At 33.2% G+C, this 23493-nt stretch overlaps 1 protein-coding gene across 1 annotated transcript in view; it reads right to left on the minus strand.

The window, feature by feature from the left end:
* The window catches only part of RYR3 (ryanodine receptor 3), a 269121-nt gene that overhangs the window by 31063 nt on the left and 214565 nt on the right, over positions 1-23493 (minus strand). Inside the window, 19 exon segments of the mRNA XM_009320984.1 lie at positions 1-218; positions 537-618; positions 1775-1879; positions 2247-2375; positions 2760-2848; positions 3248-3328; positions 3815-3832; positions 4075-4148; positions 5788-5864; positions 6128-6207; positions 6452-6551; positions 6827-6877; positions 7573-7624; positions 8420-8529; positions 10102-10198; positions 14156-14268; positions 15124-15255; positions 16416-16475; positions 16945-17115. The exon segment at positions 1-218 is cut by the window's left edge and continues 3 nt beyond it. Coding sequence (XP_009319259.1) covers positions 1-218; positions 537-618; positions 1775-1879; positions 2247-2375; positions 2760-2848; positions 3248-3328; positions 3815-3832; positions 4075-4148; positions 5788-5864; positions 6128-6207; positions 6452-6551; positions 6827-6877; positions 7573-7624; positions 8420-8529; positions 10102-10198; positions 14156-14268; positions 15124-15255; positions 16416-16475; positions 16945-17115 — 1839 coding nt within the window.

A 23493-nucleotide genomic window follows, 5' to 3' on the forward strand; every position in this document is an offset into this window, starting at 1 on the left:
CTGTATGTATTGTTTTTGAGCCTCCATTGATTTCTGGAATTCCTTCTTTGAAATGATGCCTTTACCATCTGGGTCATGTTCTTTGAAAGCATCTGAGTTAGTCAGATCTTTTAACTTGAGGAACATGTCAAAGAACTTCAAAATCATTTCTACATTGCTAGATGATTCTACAAGCGTGTCTACCATTTGTTTTCCAATAGTTCCATTTACAACGTTACCTAAGTAGTGTGTTAAAACAGGAAGTTATTTAGCATTGCTACATTTTAAATAAATAAATTTCATATTCATGCTGAGAACAGAACAAAAATGTTCTTATATCTTCATAATTTTTCTTTCAATGTGCTTTTCTGTAGCAGCCCTCTTTTTCACGACTATTTATATTCCAGAATAATTGTTAAATAAATATGAAATAGGTTTTTTTCCTGGCATTACATAAAGGCAATTAAAAACAGTTTAGAAAGTTTAACATAATTATTGTACTTTATATTATGAAGCTGAGATAATTATATTTGACCATAAAGAAAAACAGGTCCAACCTTCAAGCAGTGACAAGAGCATCACTACCATATCCTTTAGCAGATCTAGCAGTTCTTTAAGCAATTCAATCTGACCAGAGTCCTGGAAAAAAAATGGAGTGTAAGTTTTTTTTTCTTTGTATTTGTCTGAAAAACTAAATACATTTGGAAAAAAAACAGTATGCAGGATGGTTATCGAAATGTAGTTCACATTCTTCAGCAACATTTCATTGTCATTTTATCATGATTACCATCAGAAGTCTTATACAATATGAGGGTAACTTACTGCAGCAGAGGTAATAATACCATAAAGATAAGCTTTAATAAAGTATTAAGGAGTACCAAAGTGCAGATAAGGGACAGCAGAAACTCACAAAATTGGTTACTCCACAGATCTGGCAGTATTCATCTCAGAAAGAGTTCATCCTTTCTCACTTCACAGGGAATATTTAATGGTATAATGCATTACCACTCAAACAGAACTAGAACTGTTTAGTTCAACTACAGAACATGGTAAGTCTAACACGGACTTGCGACTAACATTAAGGACCTAAAAACTATTAAGTATCCTCAAAATTCTGACACACTTCTGTAGGGTGGGAAGAAATCTTATGAGTAAGTCAGAGGGTAGCAGAGGCACTGAAGAAGAGTGAGGAAATGACTCTCTCCACTGTTGCATTCAGTGCCTAGTGGCTTGAGTGTATGGGTACATTAAGCAGAAGTCGCAAAAGAACATAGAAGCCTGAAACTGTGACGAGGGGTAGGACTCCACAATGCCCTGCACAGTGAAATGAACACTGCCTGTTGCCCTCCTGCGCAGTGCCTGTGATGAATTAACTGGACAAGTTGACTGACTGTCACATTCCCTCCCTCTCTGAATCTTTCCCAGCTTTTGTCTTGCCCTACTTAGCTGTAGCATGGGAACCATGCTTTTACCGGTGCTTCGGCTCTGACAGATCATCAGGTTTTGGCAACAGGGAGGAAGGGACAAAATTGCCACCTTCATAATCAGAAAGGTATAATTGAGTTGGAAGCAGTGAGTTTGATATTAGAAAAGGTGAGTGCACAGTGATGATTAATGCTAAAAGGAGTGATATGAAGATGCTAGTCCTGAGATTCAGTCTTGGACCTCTACAGTACAATAGGCCCATGCACAACCAATGAGTATCAGCATATTAACTGCTTTACAGCTTTCAACATTCACTTGGCTGTAATTTATAAACATATGCAAAGAAGGATTACTTGACTATTGAAAATACCTGTGAAAGTTTCATCTGCATATTGGCAAAGACATGAAGAAAGCCAACAACTGCATCCCACAGCCTACTATGAGCCAGACTCTGTTGATTACCTATGCAAGGGCCCTAAAAAAATTAAGAAAAACACATTTTTTTAATTTATATAAAATAAAATAAATAAAACAATTTGCTTTCCTAAGATTTCTTCCTGGAAAAATAAAAGAAGACACTTCAGGTTTCCATGAAGCTACATGAGAAAGCTTCCCAAGCTCTCTTCGGTATCTAGTGCATAAATACTATATCATATCATGTTAAATATGCAGCCATTCACCTGTTTTAGTATTAACTTTACACCGGGCCAGCGATTCCATGTAACTTTATCAAAATTAAGAAAAAAAAAGCCGAAGTATTTACAAATTTATGATGGGACATGATCAGGCTATGTAATCATAGAACTTCAACGTTACTACCTTGAGCAAAACATTTTGCTTACCTGGATATATTCTGTAAGGGAATTGAATATTTGTTTGGTGACAGCCAAAGCCTTAGAGAAGTTACGTTGTCCTGATTCATCAATGAGATCCTTTCCTGAATAGTACCAATAGAAGTCACTGATTGATTCCTAAGAAAAAACCCAACAATGTTATATTTTCTAATTTTTGATTCTGTATGCAGTATTTACTGCCTGCATTTGTATCACCAAGAGTTGAATCAGCAGCAGATGAAATTTAGTATTCTGTGTCAATCTGTTTCTCATGGCGATAACTTTTCGCGTTTCTATCTAACTATGCTCCCTGCAGAAGTGAACAATGAAATAAATTAAAAAACATCTGGTTTCACACAGAATTCTGAAAGGTCATCAATTTTAAAAGGAAAGAAGAGATGAAATAAATTATATCAGAATTCTTTGTTTTAGATATCCCTGAAGAGAGGATTTTCACATTTGATTCCAGTAAAATGTGAATTTATAAATATGTTACACTCCATTTTCCTGTTTTTTCCTCACCTGAAGACGCAAGAGATAGTCAACTGTACTAATGATAATATTCACTGTTGTGGTGTTGCCCATCTGAGTACGTAGGTAATTTTGAAAATCTGAAATAAGAAGTGATTTATGTTTTGTTAGTATATATAGGAATAAAAAATACAATGTTATTTTCATATTTTCATGGAGACATGGAGAATACATTCTTTTTAAGCACCTTGTTGGGTACAGATGCTTATGTGGTGGAAATTGAACTACAGTAGATCACAATGTAAATACAACTGCAGAATTGTTTTCCACATGGCTTGCAATAGGCTTTACTATTAACGATTGGCATAAAAACTGAAATTAATTTAACAAATTCAAATTGAACTCCGCAATTCAAATTGTTGGCATGCCAGAAAATGAAATGAGTTAGAGGAAAAAACCCATTAGAATCGGTTCTATTCAACTCTGTTTAAGAACAGACTCATCACACATTTTCCCCAAAATTAATTTGGTTCACTTACCATTGTTATGCCCTTCACAGAGCAGTTGTAAAAATCTAAATAGATCTCGAGTAAATTCATCATGCTGCAACACTTTTTCACCTTTAAAATATATAAATACAATGATTATGTGACAACTGTTATGATTAAATATGCAGAACACATAATCTTACAGCAACCTTTAAAACTGGAATTCTAATAAAAAACAGTATTATAAAAGCATTAAAGCAATTTAAAAGAAACAGACTGATAATAATGAAAGGAAAAACTGAGACAGAAAAAGCAAAGCCAAGATATTTAGCACTCCAATGCATCCATGGTTAAAAAAAAAAAAAAAAAAGAAAGAAAGAAAGCAACAGGATATATATCTAATAATTAAATGGTTAGTCATAACTAAAATCATGCCTTAAATATGAATGACACTTCTTTAATAAGCATCAAACTGTTTATCCAAGCTGAACACACAACCTGCTGCAGACCATAAAGCTAAACCTAAAGATATCTGGGAAGATGCAATGAAAGATTTCTCTCTGTATTTGCAACACATTTTCGCAACAATAGCATTGAAAACTGTAAACCCAAACATACCACGCTCACGAACGATAACTGTGGATCAAAGAAAAATAACAAGAATACAGGATAAGAATATTGGAAGTTACAATGTTTTTCTTAAAAATTATTGCTAAAGATTTTGTAAATATAAAGCATATTCAGAACTCAAAGCCTAGAATTACTTATAGTAAGTTTATCAACAGAAACCTCAAGCCACAGAAAATAACAGTTCTAGTTAAAGAAGGAAGCACGAATAATGTTTTAAGCACTACTGCAATCAATTTCATTCTACTTACGAGTTCCTTCTTCAGTAACCATTCCCAGGCCTTCTGCTTTATTTTGTCTCTCAAAGGCATTCAAGTCAAGAACACTTATATTGAAAAAAAAGAAACAAACAAGAAAAAGTACTATAGTACCCAATGGAAAAATTATTTTCTTCTAGTAAATCTCTGGAGGCCTTCAACAACTAGACTTGACTCACTGTGACATGCATTGCCTCGTATTTTATTTAATATGGATATCAAATAAAAGAGCTTGGGATGAAAATAAGGGTCCAGTGTCCATTTCTGAAAAGAAATGAGTCTCAGGTCAGGTCTCACCACTTACCTAACTTCACTTCCAGCAACGTCATTCACGGTTTCACGTATAAATGAAAAGGATAAAAGGAACCTGAAATATTACTCTTTATATTGACTTAAACCTGCCTGCCGAAAGGACATTACTGCAGTTATTTCTCAGTCACACTGTTTTCCACTAAGTTATCACTATTATTTCTATTATATTGTTACTGTATATATTATGCATTATTATGTTATTCAGAAGACGTATGGAATCTCTGATTCCATATTCAGAAGACATATATCGAATCAGAGATTCCATATCTTCCAAGGTCAAAACACATTGAGATCTGAATTTTCTTTTGCTAAATTGGCATAGCCCAGTACATGGAATAGCAGATGATGATTTATCTCACCACCCAGTCAGAATACTGTCATTCAAACAGTCCAAATATAATTCTATGATTATCTAATTTTTTTTCAGTTAAACAGCAATGCAGTCACATATTCTACTATCTAGCGACATCATTAGAGTCAAAAGCATTTTTTAAAGCATCATTCTCATTCTCTTGTCAGTGTTCAAGTCATTTTATCAAAACCTTTTTTAATGAAGTCCTGAACAATACATATACACAATTGGTAATATCATCACTGCAGGTCCTGTTTGAGCAAGTCCTTGCTAAATTGTTCTACATAAATGGAAAAATTACAAGATAGATGTTATTTAATTAGGCTGCAACTACTCAGCGGTAATTTCTGCAGTGCAGGTCACCATTCCTTCCACATTTTTTCCTGTCTTCATACAGCTTCTCCACTTCTAATTCCCAGTCTACTCCTTCAGAACACTTCTGTTGCTTTAAAAGGCTGAGAAAAAGAGGTTGTCTACTGTAAGAGTAATCAGAAACACCAACAGTTTTCCACCTTCTTTATGGGAGTCCTTTACCTTAACTAATTTGAACTTCTGGTTTATCAAGGGAATGAACTACTGTAGTCTCACCGGCCACATGCCATCTCTAACAAACCTGATACGTACGCAGAGTGTTCAGCTGAAGAGACAGAGATTATGTAACTCATCAGAGATGTGCAGAAACTGAAAGCTCAGTAAAGCTCCACTAGCCTGTCTCTCCTTCAGTGATGGCTTTTCTCCATCCTTGGAACCACCCAGACAGAAAACTTGAGGGATCTGGGACCAGTAAAGGAGCCATTACACTTTACTTTTCTGCCTCTCCAAACTAAGCCTTCAAAGGCATACACAGTCTTTGCTTTATTTTCTCCCTTGGAAGAATACTCTAAAAGATTAACATACTGTTCCTCCGATTCACAAAAACTTCCCACAAGACTTCTACAATCTGTGCCTCCTGTAATTGAAATCTAACAAATCCACCTGCACTGAACAATAAGCCACCAACCTGAATAAAACTGAAACTATAATAATACAATTTATGCTTTTACCTGCAGGACTGCATCAACCCAGAGAGACTTTGAAAAAATCCAGCATCCTTTTTCTCCTTCAGGTAGTCTAGCATTTTCTACAGGGTATACATTTTTGGAGAAAAAAAAAATCTATATTAAAATTATACAAATTAACAACTTCCTGAATTACCATTCAAAATGCAAATCACTGGCTAGCAATAATATAATTGTTGTTATACCAAAAATACCCTGATATTTCTTCACTGTTTAGCTTAAAATTAAATGCGTTAAAATAAAAACATGACATAACACTAAAATTCTCAAAAATCACTTGCCTCCTTTATACAAGCAAGACTCACAGCAGTTAGAAAAGCATTACCTGTTGAACTATGGTATTCCCACCATTTAGAATAGCAATACCAAGTTTTAGTGTTTCAACAACCATGGGTCCTGTATGACCTGTCAAAACAAGGGTACAGTCAATAAAACTTGCAATTATGAACTATTCAATCAGAAAAGCAGTCTGGAAATTTTACCTAGTATAGTTGTAATAGACATTTATTTTGCCTCATTATATACCATATACAAGTTGTATATGATATACATGCCATAGGTATAATGTCATAATACACTATATATATGTATAGCATTATACATATGATATGTATATCATGTATACTTTTAATACTTCACAGAACATTACCTTTGCTTGCACTAATCATCTGAAGGACCATCTCAGCAGCTCCACGATCGTGTAAGCGAGCTTGCTGATAGAGAGTTCTCTGTTTTTCCATTTCTTTCTCCTGGGTGGGGAACAAAAATGACAACTGAATACAGACTGGAACTGATTCAGGAAAAATAGGAAGATGAGAAATGTGAAGTTGTTGAAGGCCACCTGCCTCCATAATCCATGGGTTGTTTGATTCCAAAACTTCAGAACACACCATCTTTCTTTTATATGAATAACCTAGTAAGCCAGCTCAATACACACTGTGTTATTCTTGAATTTAATCTAGTGGACATATTTAAAATACTTGCACATTAGGTGATGGGAAAGAAAAGTTATTTAAACTCTCACCTCAAATGTCTTTTCTTTTTCTTCTTCTTCCTCGTCTTCTTCCTGACAGCTCTTTTTATGTTAGAAACAGAAATCACAAGATTTTGCTTATTATGAGACATAATGCCTATTTTTACTATAGTATTTCTACAAAAATGACTAAAGAATTTTTTTCAAGCAACAGTTAACGGCATTAAGAAGATTTAAAATCCCTGTAATCGTAAATATTTGTGCTCATCCACACTAAGAAGCTGGTATTCCCTAATGTATGAGTACTTCAGGGTATTGATCCAACTACATACACACCCTGTAACTGCAGGCTATGTGCTTTTGTGTCATATCTCTATTTATATCCATAATATTTATCTTCACAGTCAAACTCTCCTCACATGTCAGCTGTAATCAATATGTTGCAAAACCTGTCAACTTATTTTTGACAGACTTCAAATACTAACTCCAAAATAATTACCCAAAGGATAAAGATAACTAACATGTTAAGACTGCTCATGAGTTAATCCTGTACAAAACAAAGTGCCAAGTGATATCAACAGGATTGTACCTACTACAATTTTATAACATTATTTTAATGTAGGAAATTTCTCATTATATATATAACTCTGAACAGCATTTGCTTCATTAAAAATATAGAAATTACTAGTATCAAGCAGTTCACATAAGAAACAGAAGGAGAAGGTTTACAAAGCATCTAAAATTAATGGGAAGTACCTGAGTGGAATGAGGGATAGAGCTTGAAATGATATATTTACCTTTGCCATCATGGCGGAATAGGCAATATATAAGGGATCATCTTCTAGTTTGCTATAAAGAGTAAAACATATTTAAAATTATTTTACAATGTAGTAATAAAAAGATGTCATGCTCCTACTAATATTTAAATACCATTTTTATTACAGGGTATTTTATTAAAGTATATACACATCTAGTTGAAATGCTATCACACTTGAAAATCTGTTATAAATGTATTTTCTTATCTCAAACCAAGTCTCTCTAACTTTTTAAGTAAATGATTTAGAGGTATATTTGGACATCCAACTTAGTCATGTTGGATAAGTAAGGATCACTGGCTGTTGCAGGTGCAGAAAAGTATTATGGAGATATAAGTTAGAATAATTATAACTGTCAGATGGCAAGATTATGTTAATCATACAGAAAAAGTATATGAAGCACTGAAGTACCCTACTCATACAAAATACATATTCTAATCAACAGTCTAAATTCAAACATATTGAATAAAATGTAATGAATACCAACAACAAAAACACACATCTATTACCAGCAGAGACCAGGGGAGGGTACTCTGCATGAACCAGCAGTTCCTATAGACTTTATGTTTCTACGAGAATTCATGCTCGGTCGTTTCTGTATTGGGTATTTACCATCTTCTAAAATGTCAAAAATAGTCAATATTTGTCTCAATATAAAGGTTATACCAAGTTTAAATACATGAAAACTCTAATGAAACTGGGTGGTAAAAAAGTATTCACCATGCACAATAATGAACTGCAGTTGTGTTAAATCACTTCTGTAATGTAATTAGAAATTCAATTACTGTGTGCTTTTACTCAATGTGTTTTTCAACACAGCTCTTTTTACCTTCTCTCTGTTAGAGCACTGCGACTAAAATAGAGGATAATCTGATGAAGCGGATCAGGCTGTTTTTTCTCGGTCTCTTCCTCTTCCTCTTCCTCTTTTTTTGGAAGTGTCTGTCTCAAGATTTATATCAGAATATACAAATTAAGCTTTGTGAGTAAGAAAAAAATTGAGTAATTAAGCTTAGGAAGGGATTTCCGTAATTTTATTCTGTCCAATTTGTATTAACTTCCAGTATTCATCTTATTCAGCAGCTTACAGCAAAACCTGCAACATTATGTTCCTGTATGACTCAGAATGAGTTAGAGTATCTGATTGTTATTCATATTTGATAGTAACATTAGAAGTTTCTCATTTGCAAGGTATTGAGAATGAGACAGTGCAAAACTTAGGGAAGCCTTATTCAGCAGAAATTCTGTTTCCAGTGGACCAGAATTGAAAGAAAATCCCAGCTCAATTATTTAGCAGAATTATTGGTAAATGGAACTATTTTTAATAATAGCATCAGACACATCCTATGCAGACTGTTTGCTACAAAACTTTCATATATCATTTCTAGATAATCTTGATTCTACGAATTTAAGGACTGCTCTTATTGTCAACTTCAAACATTTTTTGGCAGTTTGAAATACAACTTAGCCAGCACTGGCAAAAGAGCAGTGTATCACCTTTACCTTACTTGTGTTATCACCCCTTTGTAGGGTTTGCAATTATTGTAGAATATTTGTAATTATAGTAATAATTGTAATTACAGAAGTTCAGTTTACTTCTCTAGTAGATCTGAAAGAATTGTAGGCACTGTTTTGATTAATGGCCTCATTCCTTCCTTTAGAAAGAAGCAACAAAGTCAAAGACTGTGACCGTAAAATTGTCCAGAGTATGAGAAGAATATATTAGCTGTAATTTTGAAAAATCATACAACCTTTATACCAGTGGGTCTTTAAAAAGCACAATATAACTGCTTTTGCTAACACTGAAGCATCTCCTGATACATCTTCATGTGATCCATGAAGCTATATATTAATTTTCATGGTGTTTTGATAGTATGGAGATAGGCCCCTTGGAAGTACTTTAGACAAACTAACTACAGAGAGGGAAGAGAAAAAGCAGTATGCTTTCTGAATCAATATTCAGTAACAAAATGCTGAAGTTTATCAATCACTTTTATCACGTACACTTGTAAACTAAATTTTTGCTGAATATGGCTGCATATATTTACTTCTCCTTATGATGTATCAACAAGAAAACAGCAAAATTAATTTGTATCAAAGCTGAAAATGTTAAAATTAAAAATTATGCATCAACAAAAATCTTAAAAAGGGGAAAAGGATCAATTGTGTCAAGCTTTAAAAAACCAGTAAATAAAATATAGGAACATAGGAATTACCATAATGACAAAAATAGTCTGACGGTTCATCTAATCCATTTCTGTTCCCAAGAATGAGTATCACATAGTTCGTCTGAAGGCATAAACCACCTTAATGCACTTCAGTGTGCATCACAGGACGAATGTCTTTTTGACCACAGCAGAAAATAATCTTATGCCCTGAAGCATAAGGATTAGTATTTTATAAGATTATGCATATGCATACAGTACAAAAAAATTAAATATAGTTTATAATAGATACATAAAATATACACTAAAGTGGGCACTGAAAAATATGCCCAATTATGTCAGTACTTACAGCCAAATCCTGAACTAGTTTCTCCTCAAATGAATATTCCTCTGTTTCTATCCAATAGTTCTGATAGCCATGGAGGAAGAGGTTAATAGAACGGTGCCTGGGGGGGTTGTGAAAGGGAGATCAAGAGGGGTAACGGAACATAGTATAACAGCTCAGGTGGTTAATGATTAGTAAGGATACATATTTGTACAATTCTGATCCTCTGATTGGTCAGTGAAACAAAACGCAAAACATAACTAACATTCTGTGACAAATCTGCATGTATTTTTGAACATTCTTACTATTTTTTTTATAGACATGTGTACATTACTTTTTGTTTTGAAGGCTTTGGGAGTGCTAATGTGCATTATATGTGAAACTGTAGGACTGGAACCTTAGTGCAAGCATGGGAAAAATACACACTTGAACAGACTGAGAATGGAGTGGGTGGGATTTACACCTATGAGATGTAAATCTAGTTTACTAGATTTAGGACATTGACACAGCAGAAGTTGGCCATCAACACCAAAATAATTATCAAGTGCTTTCCAGCATGTTATCTGCAGACAGTCATTGCCTTCTTCCACACAGAGAAGCCTAACCTCAGCTGCTTTTCTTTTAGTTCCAAATCAGGGCAGTATTAATGTGTCCTCAGAGAAGCTGGATTACAAATACATAAAACCTGCTTGAGAAAATGACGAATTTTAGAAAACTCTTAGGCATATTAATTAATACTATACAGTATTCATTAATTTAACTTTCCACAGAAAATACAGCTCACGGCAATAAGACTACACATAATAATGGCCCAAACGATTTTCCATCTTTGCAATACATTTGGGAAAAAATTTTGTTTTGAGGTGCACTACATGAGGTTACAAAGGTTGTTCCACACAGCCTTCATTTACTTTTATCCTGCACCACTAACAAAAGCTACACAAATTGGCTGTATATACTATGACTTGTTTAAATACACTGTGCACATAAATTATTATTTTATAATGGAATAGCTATTGAGCCAACCTTCTAGGCTCTCCTGCTGGCACTGGTGCCATTTTATTATCAAACTTCAAAAACTGACCAATCAGAATCCCATCTGAAAATTGTACAAATTCATGTTTTATGACAACATCAAATTATGGCTGGGAAGGAATAAGTGTGCGCATAAGGAAGAGGCTCTCCACAAGTTACATTACCGTTAACTTGAGTATAAGCCTGTCATACTGAGTTTTTTCATGTACTTTTTCCAGCCAAACACGTTGAAAGGTGCTCAGGAAGAAATTGCTAATTTTGTGTCTGAAGAAAAGCATATAGGTTTTCATTGAAGAAAGGCACAAGTTAAATTCAATAAAGTAGTCAGAAAGAATGTATTCGTAAACTGTGTATGAAAAATTGCCATGTACAACTTCGCTGTATCTATGTGCATATACAGATGACAGAAAATAAGACAAATTTTTTTACAAATTAATTTTCTTAAAACATCAAACATAAATACACATATCTCGGAGAAAACATTTATGACATAAGACACTTTTTCAAAGCCATGTATATTCATTAAACACAGAACATGAAGAATTAGTATTTCCTAACTTAACTGATGTTTTTTTCCTTGAAAAATAAAATTTTTAAAAAATATAACTATTTCTTTTGAATCTCCAGGCACTTCTCAGAAAAAGGAGTACTTGGAATATTTATGGTAGAAATTAAAGTTATTTTTCTATGATTTAACAAACACCTGCACATCAATAGACATTTCAATTTCTGAAATATCTTACTGGAATTCCTAAAAACTGATACATATAAGAATGTATTTTGAAGAAAATTAGATTGAAATATGAGATTAACATTAAATTATATTGAAAACCATCCAAATCTCCAGGAAAATTTCAAAAGAGCTCATTATTCACTGAAGATATTAATCTTTTCTAGGATTAATGAAAGTGTACCACCATAATGTTTGCCTATTGCCCTTTAAATTAATTGATTCTAGCATCAACTTTAGAACTAGCACTCCCCTAAAGCTGCAACTAAAATGAAGAAATATACAAGATAAGGAGAGCTGCATTTGAAACTCTGGTTCAAAGGGATTTACATAGCTCCTATAATTAATCATACCCCACTTGAAATAATCTCCCTAGGGTTCAGAGATATCTTAACAACACAATCAATTTAAATGATGGAGATAATTATAGGTGCATAATAGTGTGATAGCCTTATTTTCCTGTCAGAATCCTATGATTTATCTAGAAAAAAATATGTGTCTATAAACTAATGAATTTTAAAACTTTGTTCTGCACCTATCAATTGAGCAATATACCTAGAAGTCCCTGCGCATTGCAGGGGGGTTGGACTAGATGAACTTTAAAGGTCCCTTTCAACCCAAACCATTCTATGATTTTATGATTCTAAGTCCAAAGTGTTTTTTCACTCTTGACTGTTTTGAAGTGCGGACACCACAATTAATTGGCTAAAATAGTTTTATGACAGTTCATTTTTAGAATCTACAAGATGAAATAACTGGACAGATTTGTTTCACGTTCATATTTATATTAGGACTAAACTCCACCACAAAATCTACCATAAAGTTTCAAAAGAACCAACCTCAATCTTTTTAACACAGAAAAGTTTTTAATGAAAATTACAGATAGTGTAAAAGTTCTACTTCAATGAGTATTACTCTATATTTTCTTGAAAATGAAAATACAAATTAATAACCCATTTTGCCCGTTGGCAAGTGTTCCATCAACCTCAAAAATAATAAATAAAAGTGGGTTTTTTTAAAGGCAAAAGTAAGATGAACCATTTTTATCATTTGGGTGCTCATATATATTCCAAACATTTTAAGAATTTATAAATCCAGAATATGGTTGTAAAAAAAAAAAAAAAAAAAAAAGCTCACAAACATGTTATACCGAAATGGGTGCTCTTCATACCACTTCCTCTTGTTTTTCCAAACACAGTTCTTGAAGATGAAATGGTTGATACTAGCCAGTTTGTTCTTATGTTGTACTTAAACCTTTTCGTTTCTCTGGTTCTTTAAAGATTCCCTGGTGGTAGTGTGACAACTTAGAGAAGTTATTATAGTCTAGAACTACTACTTTTTGTAAAGGAAGGATGTGTGCTTTTTACAGTATAACTGGCTTTTTATTTGTCTTGTGCAAACCTAATATTCTTCCAGTATGTTAGTGGCACAGCTACAGACCTTTAGCCAACATCAAGCAAGTAGATTGGCTTTAATAAAGGCATTGAAAAATGCAATGCAACTCTTCTGTTAAATACTTTGAAAACAATCTTTGAACAAAAATATTAAACATGAAAGGTGAAAAAGTGCAGAAGAAGGTGAGAAGGAAACTTAATTAAGGATGTGCTCAGGCTGTATCTGAATAAAAAGCAGATTTGTTGAGAAGGATAAAGGAAATGACCCCGATGCCGCATGGTCTTAATATTCTGTTTAAAGCAGTAGATGGATCCAGGCACAGGATGCACTTTATTTTGGACTTTGTGGTATCTACATTCAACTGGAGTAAGAAGCAGAGCAACACACAAGTCCAAAATATCATTCTGCACTGCTGTGCCCCAAAAGCCGCTTTAATACATATAACATTCTGATGTAGTAGCTAAAGATTGCATCAGACAAGCTAAAGAGCATGAAGCATTCATGCAATAGGAGAGAAATAGCCATAAAAGTTAAAAAAAGAGAAAAGAATACAAACACAGGAGACTAAAGAGTAAAAAGAGCAACCAATCAGAGGCAAAAAAGGGACAGAAACAGCAACATCTTAACAATTCTCACAGATAACTTGAGGAACTATACAGAGTAACAGCTGACAAAAATGAAGCATTTTGGTTTTGAAGCAGTGTAATTCCTATGGTCTTTTTCCCCTATGGTTATTTGTCATGAGACAAGTATTTTGCTACTGTGAGGAATTAGCTGATACTGAACCAACTCTTTTGTCTCTTAAAAAAAATTACATAGGCTTAACAATCAACAAACTTGTAGGTATACACACAAGCAATATTTGCACTCAGAAATGTAAACAAAAGTTATGAAAAAATAAACCTTTAAGCCATTTACCTTGGCAGGTTGTATAATGGTGCCATTCTGAAACATGCAACAACAGCCCTTTTGCGTTGTTTTGACAGGAGTTTGTGCCAAACAGCTTTCTTTGATCTCAATGGTTGTTCAACCTATGGGAAAATATCTTCTAGTACATACAATGGAAACTCTTCAACTTTTATTCAAAATTTTCTTTTTAGCTAGTGGTTAATGTAGATAGCAAATTAGAAAATGTTACAAACGCTCCCCATCATGTGAAAAAAAAATGGTTTTTTGGGGGTTTATTTTGGGTTTTTTTGTTTTTAAATTAGTAAGAAAAAATACGGAGGGTCTTATAAATAGTACCTCTCAGTTTATACAGAAAAGCTCAAGATGCCAGAGTATCTCATGTGTGGGACTCCTTGGTAAAATTTTAAAATGGTTCTTTTGTCTGTTTCTAACTATGCATATTCAATTGTTCATGGGAACCAATTTCTGTGCTATAGCACTTGTGAATGAAATGGATTAACTTTCTGTGGGAAGAGTACAAATGCCTTTTTGTATTTAAATTGTATCATTTGAATGAACAGGCAACCAATTCAAAAGTTGCTATGGCATCCTCAGGTGCTGAAACAGGAGACGGGCTAAAACCAGTATGTTAAAAATAAGTGCACATGCAAACATCTCTTCCTAAAATTACAGAGTTTTCAGCTACTGAATGGTGATGATTTGTATACTATACTTCTTGTGACTGTTCACAAAGTTTTCCAGAGGCAAATACATCCTGAGTTTTCCCTGAAGCTAAATTGTGGCACTTCAACAGACTACATTAAAAACTTTGCATATGTACACATCTGTATGTGTGTGTGTGTGTGCATTCACGCATGCGCAAAAATAATTTTTATCTGAAAACTTTAATAATGACACTCACTGAAGTCAAAATAATCTCTACAAGGAAAAATCTCATGCTGCTTTAAAACAAACAGTATAGACATTTAACTTTTTACCTGTTCCAGATGATACAGAGCAGCTGATATCCTCTGCACACGTTCCACATTTCTCTCAGGGTCAGTAGGTTCATCACTTTTCAAAATGTCTTTGTAGAGATTTAACTGCCATTTCACAGCTGGATCATCAGACTAAAAACCAACATATTTTGTACGTAAGCTGCTGAATGAAGATACTGAATTTGATTACCACCACTATTATTCTCATAGTATAATAATGTATGTTATAGATACTCCCACTTCCATCTGTCCCCTTTTGTCAAAATTAACATCTGCTAGCTGCTCAGAAAAATGGCATTAAATTCTGTATATTGTTGGGTAACCGAACTCAATTCTTAAGCAAGGTTCTGTACTTTTATTTCATGACACCAAATAAAGCGCCCTGGGACTGACACCAAATAAAGCACCCTGGGACTTCTGTATCCCATTTAACTGTATTAAAAATAAGGAAGCACATTTAGTACTGGGATTGAGTTTAACTCCTTGAAGGACTGCCGTACCGAGAGTTGGAAAGCTGTTTTATGGAGTGTATAAAAGACAGCTGGAATTTCAGTATGTAAAGAGTTACAGCCAAAGGTTTTGGGTTTTTTTTGCAAGACAGAAATAGAAAAAACACATTAGAATTACTTAGTGTGTCCAACTTAAATTTATGTAAGCACAAATTTATAGCTACCAGACAGTTATCTCCCATGACAGATAAATGAGTTACTCTTATTATGTTCAAAGACTGCCTACACTTGAACAAAGTGTAGGCAAACTTTTAAATTATTTATTATTTACAAAATGACGGGGACTCCATTTTGGTATCACCTCTGACAGTGTATTCAGCATATAAATAGTAGGAACATACATGTGCTTGTAAAACTCTTAAGTGTTAAGATGACACTAGCTTTTCTTATTTTATAGTCACTTTAAAATGCATATATTCTTAGAAATACTATTTAATCATTAGTGCAAGTTAAGTTCAAGAAGAGAAGCTGAAATACTGTATTTTAATTTTATTTTCTCCTTGGATCGATTTGATTTTAAGTAATTATAGCTTTAAAACTACCAATATCTCAATTCTTTACACTTGTCCCATTCTATAGGACTTCCTGACACTTGAAAATACCAGCCAAAGCTACAAATAAACTAATTATTGTCATGAAAAAATGATGAAGAAAAATGTTAAAATGGCAATTTTTCTAATAGCTTTTCATTCTTTTGTTTTTTACGTATCACGATAAACAATTGTGACCTCTGTGTTTTAAAAGTGCACATCAGCATCTTTACGACAGATTTTTTAATATTACCTTCTCCTGCAAATGCAAGTTGTTACGTAAATGTTCTTTGACTTCATCATCAGTGTCCCTCTGTAGAAAGGTAGAAGCATTTTTCAATTCAGATTATCAGTAATCTCATAAGAACATGTACAACATAGAACAGCTTATTATTTTAATATTGAAACGTAACCTCTTTTGTTTTCAAAGTATGTAAGTTAGCAGAAGGGCACGGGACAAAGGCTTTCTTTAATTTTGACCACAAAACAAGGATTAAACTTTGAAGGGAATTACAGCTAACTAACAGTATTTCAGTATTTGGTCCAAATGAATATGCATATGTAAAAATGTACATTATATACAAATGGAAAATGACATGGAAATGATGGCAGCTGTCTATACACACCACTTTTTCTTATGAAAGCACAATTAGCAGCTATAATTGCTTACAATACATTGATATATTTAATTATATTGACTGCTTAGATATCTATTCCTCAAAGTTCAGTTTATAAAGTTCTGCTCATTTTGCATTAAAAACTATTACAAAGTATACACTTACATGGCTGTATCTAGTCTTAGCCAAAGAGATGAGCTCTTGATCTCCAGGAGTACACATATTCAAACCAATAGGAAGCATCTTTTTAAGTGCAGCTACAATCAAGGATGTTTGTATGGAGTACAAATCCCCTCTACGTTTTGATTTCTTTCTCTCTTGATCTTGTCCTCCAGACTATAATTAAAATAATAGAAAAGTAAATGACTGTAATTCTCTGATCACACACTTTTCCAACATGCTCTTCCCCTAACGGTCCAAGGAAACTATGTTCCTGAGGTAGTACAATGAATTAAAAATTCTACATTAGAGGAAGGGTGTACAGACTTGAGCAGGAAATGTAAATGAAAACTTTTGGTGCACGCCAATGCAGAAATTGCAAGAACAGTAATATTTTAATAGCAGCAACATACTTTTGTGTGCATTCATACATATGAATCTAATTATATTTTCTGGATCTTACCTTTCAAATCAGAAACAACCCTAAAATTAAAAGCTGAGTCAGTCTCAGGGGACACTATTAGTTCTCAATGTTACAGAGACAAATTCAGGATGTTTACATTTTTGTTAGGAACTTACATAAAGATAGTTATCCAGGGTCTGAATGAATGAATAGTCTGATTTGTCTCAGCTGAAAAATACCAGTATCTAGAAGGCTTTGACTCAATGCAATAAAATGCCAATGAATAAGTGTCTCTGGGGAAAACACTGCCCTTTGGCTTTGGTTAATATAAGTAACTCTGGGATGAAAAATTAAGTAAGTCTTTTGCATCTTTGGAGATCATGAGCAATAGGAAAAGGAAAACAAAAGAGACAGAGAAGTAAACAGCACAACAGAATAACATCTTCCCTATCTTCTTACAACAGACACGTACAACATTATTTCACATACAACTTTCCATTTATGAGACAGTGAACCAAAATCTTTAGAACAGACCCATATATTTAATGAACATATGGTAAACAACAACAACATAAAAATAGCCCAGTTCTGAATTCTGTACCTAGATTAAACTCCTAATATACTCAAGGGGAGTTTTGCCTAGGTAAGATTTCAGGACTAGGCTTCCAGGCTTATACAACACTACAAAATAGCAAATGCTTGCATTTAACCCTCCACATCCTTTTCCCTCTGTCAATTAAATTTTACTGACTACTGTTTTTATAATACATTGTGTAGTTCCACATAAGGATACAGCAGAATCCATTGCAATTCATTATTTACCAATTATTGTCACACTATTATCACAGTAATCACTGGAAGAAAAAAAAGCAGCCATACATATTCTACTCGGTGGTAAATTTTGGCAAATTCTGTCTTCTAGATGGTGAATGTCTGTGTACATAGCTGGTGTTGAGCATTTGCAGGTCAGAGGGAACACACAATGGATGTGGCTTCCTTTCTTAAGGAACTAACAATTGCAAGAGAGTACTTTGCCTCAAAGCTTTGCTTTTGGAAGTGCCTTAGAAATAGCAGTGATGTAATGGCTATAATAATGACATTATTTGTACTCTACATTGATAGCAGACAAACAGATCCCACAATGTATCACTGTATTCCAGTGGCGTCACTATGCATCTTAAATAAGGAATAACAAAATATACACTATATATATTTTAAAAAAAAGGAAAAGAAGGGGAGATACTGGTTTACTTTTCTTCATCTTTATGCTTGAGGACATTTTACACATCCAATTTTCTTTATTTCGAGATTAATAACTAGGTATGAACGAGATATGTGAACCTTAAAACCTGAACATTTTTAAAACGTGAAAAGAAGATCCATTCTGCCTTTGCCATCAAATTCTGCTGTCTGTGAATTCACAACTCCTGCTGATAAATGTATAAGTAGAGGCACAGACAGAAATCTAAATGACAATAAAATTATGTCTCTTTCAGTTCTAATATGCAGCTATATGAGTAAACACAATACCTTCATTTCATATTTAAAGAGCATTAAATTGGATATATTTTGCCTAAATAATTAACTGTGCTAAAAGGACCTCAACAAGAAAAATGATATAATCTGGCTGCCTAACAGCACATAATGATCTTACTTGTCTGAGGATTTAAACACAGAAATGGACATTTCTTCAACAAACATACACAGAAAAAGAATTACAGATTCTCCAGTAGATTTGTAATAATTAAATATACAATCAAAAAGAAGAAAGAATTTATTTATACCAAAAAAAAAATCAGCTATAAACTGGTTAAGATGATGGAATTAATATTTTTATTATTTCCAATCCTCCTTAAACCTTCAATTCTCTGAGATTATAATGAGAGCATTCATTAAATCCTACTGTATATACCTGGGGAAGTTTGACAATAGCAAAGCATGAAATCAGGTCTATTAGTTTAACACAACTGCTCATATATTAACTTATGCATCCAACTTAATTAATTAAAAACTCTTCACAGCATCATGTGTGCTTCTCAGCACACAGGGTGAAGGGAAAGATGAAACGGTTTTATGTTCCATTTTGCTGTTCATTCTGCTTCACCAATGAAGAACACACCATACGTCAAAAAGTACTCATCTATATTAGAAATTCATATTTTAAAAAGGTAATATGAATGATGCAAAGGAAGGTGAACTATGGTTCACTGGAGACAAAGCTTTGAAGACATTAAATACATAAAAGAAACAAGGATTATTCAAAAGCTTTGTCACACCTCACGTCTTTAGTAAAGATCATTTTAATTTTGGAAAAAGGTAGGATTTGAACTCTGTATCTTACTTAAACTTATTGGTTCTAATACAATCTTCTATTCATCTACAGACAGGGTATAGGTTATAGCACATTTCTCCCATATATTTTTCTTGAATATCATAAGCCAAATACAAGTTTCTGACAACTCTACTTAGGTATTGCTTTTACAATGTCTGCTTCAATATATTAGCAAAAGAATCAGAATGCAGAAAGACAGCAGAGGCAGAATGTACATCTAAATAATTACAAAAGGTAACTTTACTACATTTTCACATTAAGCAAAATGTCAGAGTGCCAAAGGGAATTTCAGCTGCTCTGGTCAAATACTGCCACTTTAACTCGAAGAAAATTTATAGTAGGTGGAACCTGGGCCTTCACTTTGTGACGCCACTGCTATGATCAATGGAAAGAATGCTTGGAGCCTGATCATCTCTAAATCTAAAACAAAGACACATCATGCACTTTGACCTGTACCTTTACTTGCATGGCCTGTATGAAAGAAAAATAAAGGGGAAAAAACATAAGTAAAAGAGATGAAAAGATGATAATTTTACAAGTTAGTAATAAACTTAGCTTTATCAGGACAATAAAAATATTATAAGTTTGTAGCTAAAACAATAGACTGTAAGTGTACAATCAAATGAGATCTTAGTGAAATAATTTTTATCTTAATCCTTATTAAATGATTGAACTTCTGAATTTATCTGTTGCTGTTCAGCACTACCATTTGTTGCTTCGGCACATAAGGAAGTACATGTAGTAAGTAAGCATATCAATATACTAATTACTGCATCTTTTCCCAATATTGTTAAAAGGAAGAAGGTGTCTGGAACTCTGGATAGTCCAATAATGAAAAATATTCACATTTGCACCAAAATAACTCTTCCTACCTCTTTTCCCCACCAAAATATGATTGAGAAAAATTATGTTTGGAAATGGAAATCAAACTACCACTGTGAAGATGCAGCATTTCATTTATAGATGTATTTTCCCATTGCAGAGCTCATTACTGTTTTGAAGACAGCCTGAGACAAAACTTGACTTTAGCTCGTAACTCTCAGCAGTACGCATTTTGAGAACACTATTATAAACTCAACTGTAACTCTCATACATACACAGGTTTTTTTCCCATTTATTATGTTAATACCATAAATACACCTAAATAAACATGTATTCCATAGTCAACGCTGTATTATCGTTGTGTTAGGCAATCTTAAGAAGATAACAACAAAATCATGTAGTTATGGTAAAATGGCAAAAAAATTCAACTGTTACTCAAAAGAATCCTTGACCAGGCACAGGAAAATACTATAGAAAATGGTTGGTTAAAAACAAACAGAAAAAACCATAAACACAAACCAGCCCCCCCCTTCTTTGATAGTAATAATAGTAACTTTGTTTTCTTGTGATACTTGAATTAGCCTCAAAATGTTGAAGCCAAGCTATTATTAAAATCTCTTTTTATATCCTACTATATTTATATCACATAGTGAAGAAAACCAGCTACAAGTTAAGAAAGACTGAAAGACTAATCATCAAATTAAGTGTTAAGCATCTTAGAATCTTCAATACCTTACTCAGACAAATAGCAAATTTTAATTGAAAATTTCAATTGTGTGAAATATGTGGATGCTGTACAGACATGGCTCAGCAGATATACACTGAAGGTAAGTGAGGACAAAACTTTAGTTATATTTCATTTCTTAGAGATGACCATAAAAATAATCCACTCATGATTTACCATAGTATATCTAAAGGAAATGTATTCTATGCAATTGAAATAGTCTCAAAGAAGAGATCTAAAATTCTTGCAGACAATACTAACATGAAATCCTCTAATTATTGTAAATCTGCAAATAATATGTATTACATATTACAAATGGGCACAAACCACGATGTTCTTTCATAATACAAACTTGGATTTCATGACTGCCTCAAACTTTTATAGTAGGTCTATCCAAATGTTTTTTAAAAATAGATACAAAAAAATTAATAATGAGGCCCAGTCAAATAAAACTTCAGTAGGATATGCAAATGTTTAACAACTGAGGTTATATATCCAGCCACACATTCATTTAGATTCCAAAACTTACACAGAAAAATTGCCCACATATGTATTACACATTTATTATGTACATGTGAATGTATATGTTTAGTCTTTTATACCAATTAGCTGTAAAACACAATAGGACATCGTTGCGTCTTAATCAAAATGCTATTTTATCAACAAACCTATGAAGGATTCAAAAATAACAGATTAGTGGAGTTGAATGTGTTTAAATTCTCCATTTCAACACTTCTATCACAAATCTGTTATTTCAATGCAATCTAAATTACCAGTCTCTCTCAGACTGAAAGTTCTCTAACTTACCATTCCCCTCCGAGCAATCTGCTGCCATTTTTTTAGAAGAGAAAAATTAAAAGACTTGCTCAGCTGTTAATACATTTATTTAAGAAAATATTAACAAAGTTAATATTGTATAATCAAAATACAATAGGTACTTACTCAATTTATTGATTGTAACGATGAGTCATTTGTTACCACTGCTATTAGCTACCAATAAATAATGTAATCCTAATCCTTCATCCTCTGCATATTTTTTTTCTGCATATGGCATGTAAAGATATAGAACCTTCCATACATGATATATCACACCTTACACACTAGTACTATCACAGTATCTTGTATCTTAGGAAAAATACTAAGTGTCTCTGCTGTAAGACAGACAGCTGTCTAACGCAGTCCGAGATCGGCATGAGGCCTTACTGCTTTAAGAGACCCTGAATTGGGCCAACTGTTAATAGTCAATGTTCATATTCACAGTTATCTATACATTCTCATGCTTGATAAATACTGGATATGATTGTTTCCACTAAAAATAATGTGAATAAAGAGGAACTGGTGATAAAGAGGAAAGTGTTCATTATTCTGTTAGCATACTACTTCCTGAGATGAATGTTAACATTAAAGCAAGGAATTATAAAAATAATGTTCCCTAATGTAATGTCCTCTACTGATTATTCTCTGAGGATATAAATAAGTATCAAATCTTGTAAGAAACCCTGAAATTCAGTTACTTAGAGAATTTCTTGTTTATTCTAAACTATACAGTCTTAAAAAAAATTATTCAGATCTAAAGGTATGCTTTAATGAATGCACTGGTTTTAGAGCACTTACATCATATATTATGAAATGTTATCAATTTCCTGCGTAGAAACCATATATAGAAAACCAATACAACACTTCTAAAAGATGCTTCATGTATTGTATCATGGTATTTAAGTCATCATGAAGCAAATGCCTATCTAAATGATCAGCTGTTCTGCAATCATTCTTGCAGGTATGGTACCATATTAATAAACTATTCAGTCATGAACAATACAATGTTTTATTTCTTCCTATATTAGCAGCAACCATGCACAGTCTCCTTGAACACTATGATTTGATATTAATATGCTTACAAAAATTATATGCATATAAAAAAATTTATACTGTACTGTATACCCATATGAAGAAAAGCACATTTACATATGCATCTACATCTCTGTTATGTATAAATATATTTATGCAAGTATTTATACATAATATATCTGTATATTTAAATATACACAACAAGCATTTGAAAATGCAATCCCAAGACCAAACTCTTTCAAATTTGGGTCATATAGATTCTTGATGCTAAATTCCTGTGATTTTATCCAAATCGGAGCAGCATGAGGGATACCTATTCTTAATTTTGTAAAGATTTGTTTTGTCATTCCTGCCATGCCAGACTGACTAAAATATGACACTAACAGTTTACATCATATTATTCTATTATCAATACTGCAGTGAGAC

Source organism: Pygoscelis adeliae, unplaced genomic scaffold (assembly GCF_000699105.1).
Source record: "Pygoscelis adeliae isolate BGI_AS28 unplaced genomic scaffold, ASM69910v1 Scaffold3, whole genome shotgun sequence".
NCBI classification, from domain to species: domain Eukaryota; kingdom Metazoa; phylum Chordata; class Aves; order Sphenisciformes; family Spheniscidae; genus Pygoscelis; species Pygoscelis adeliae.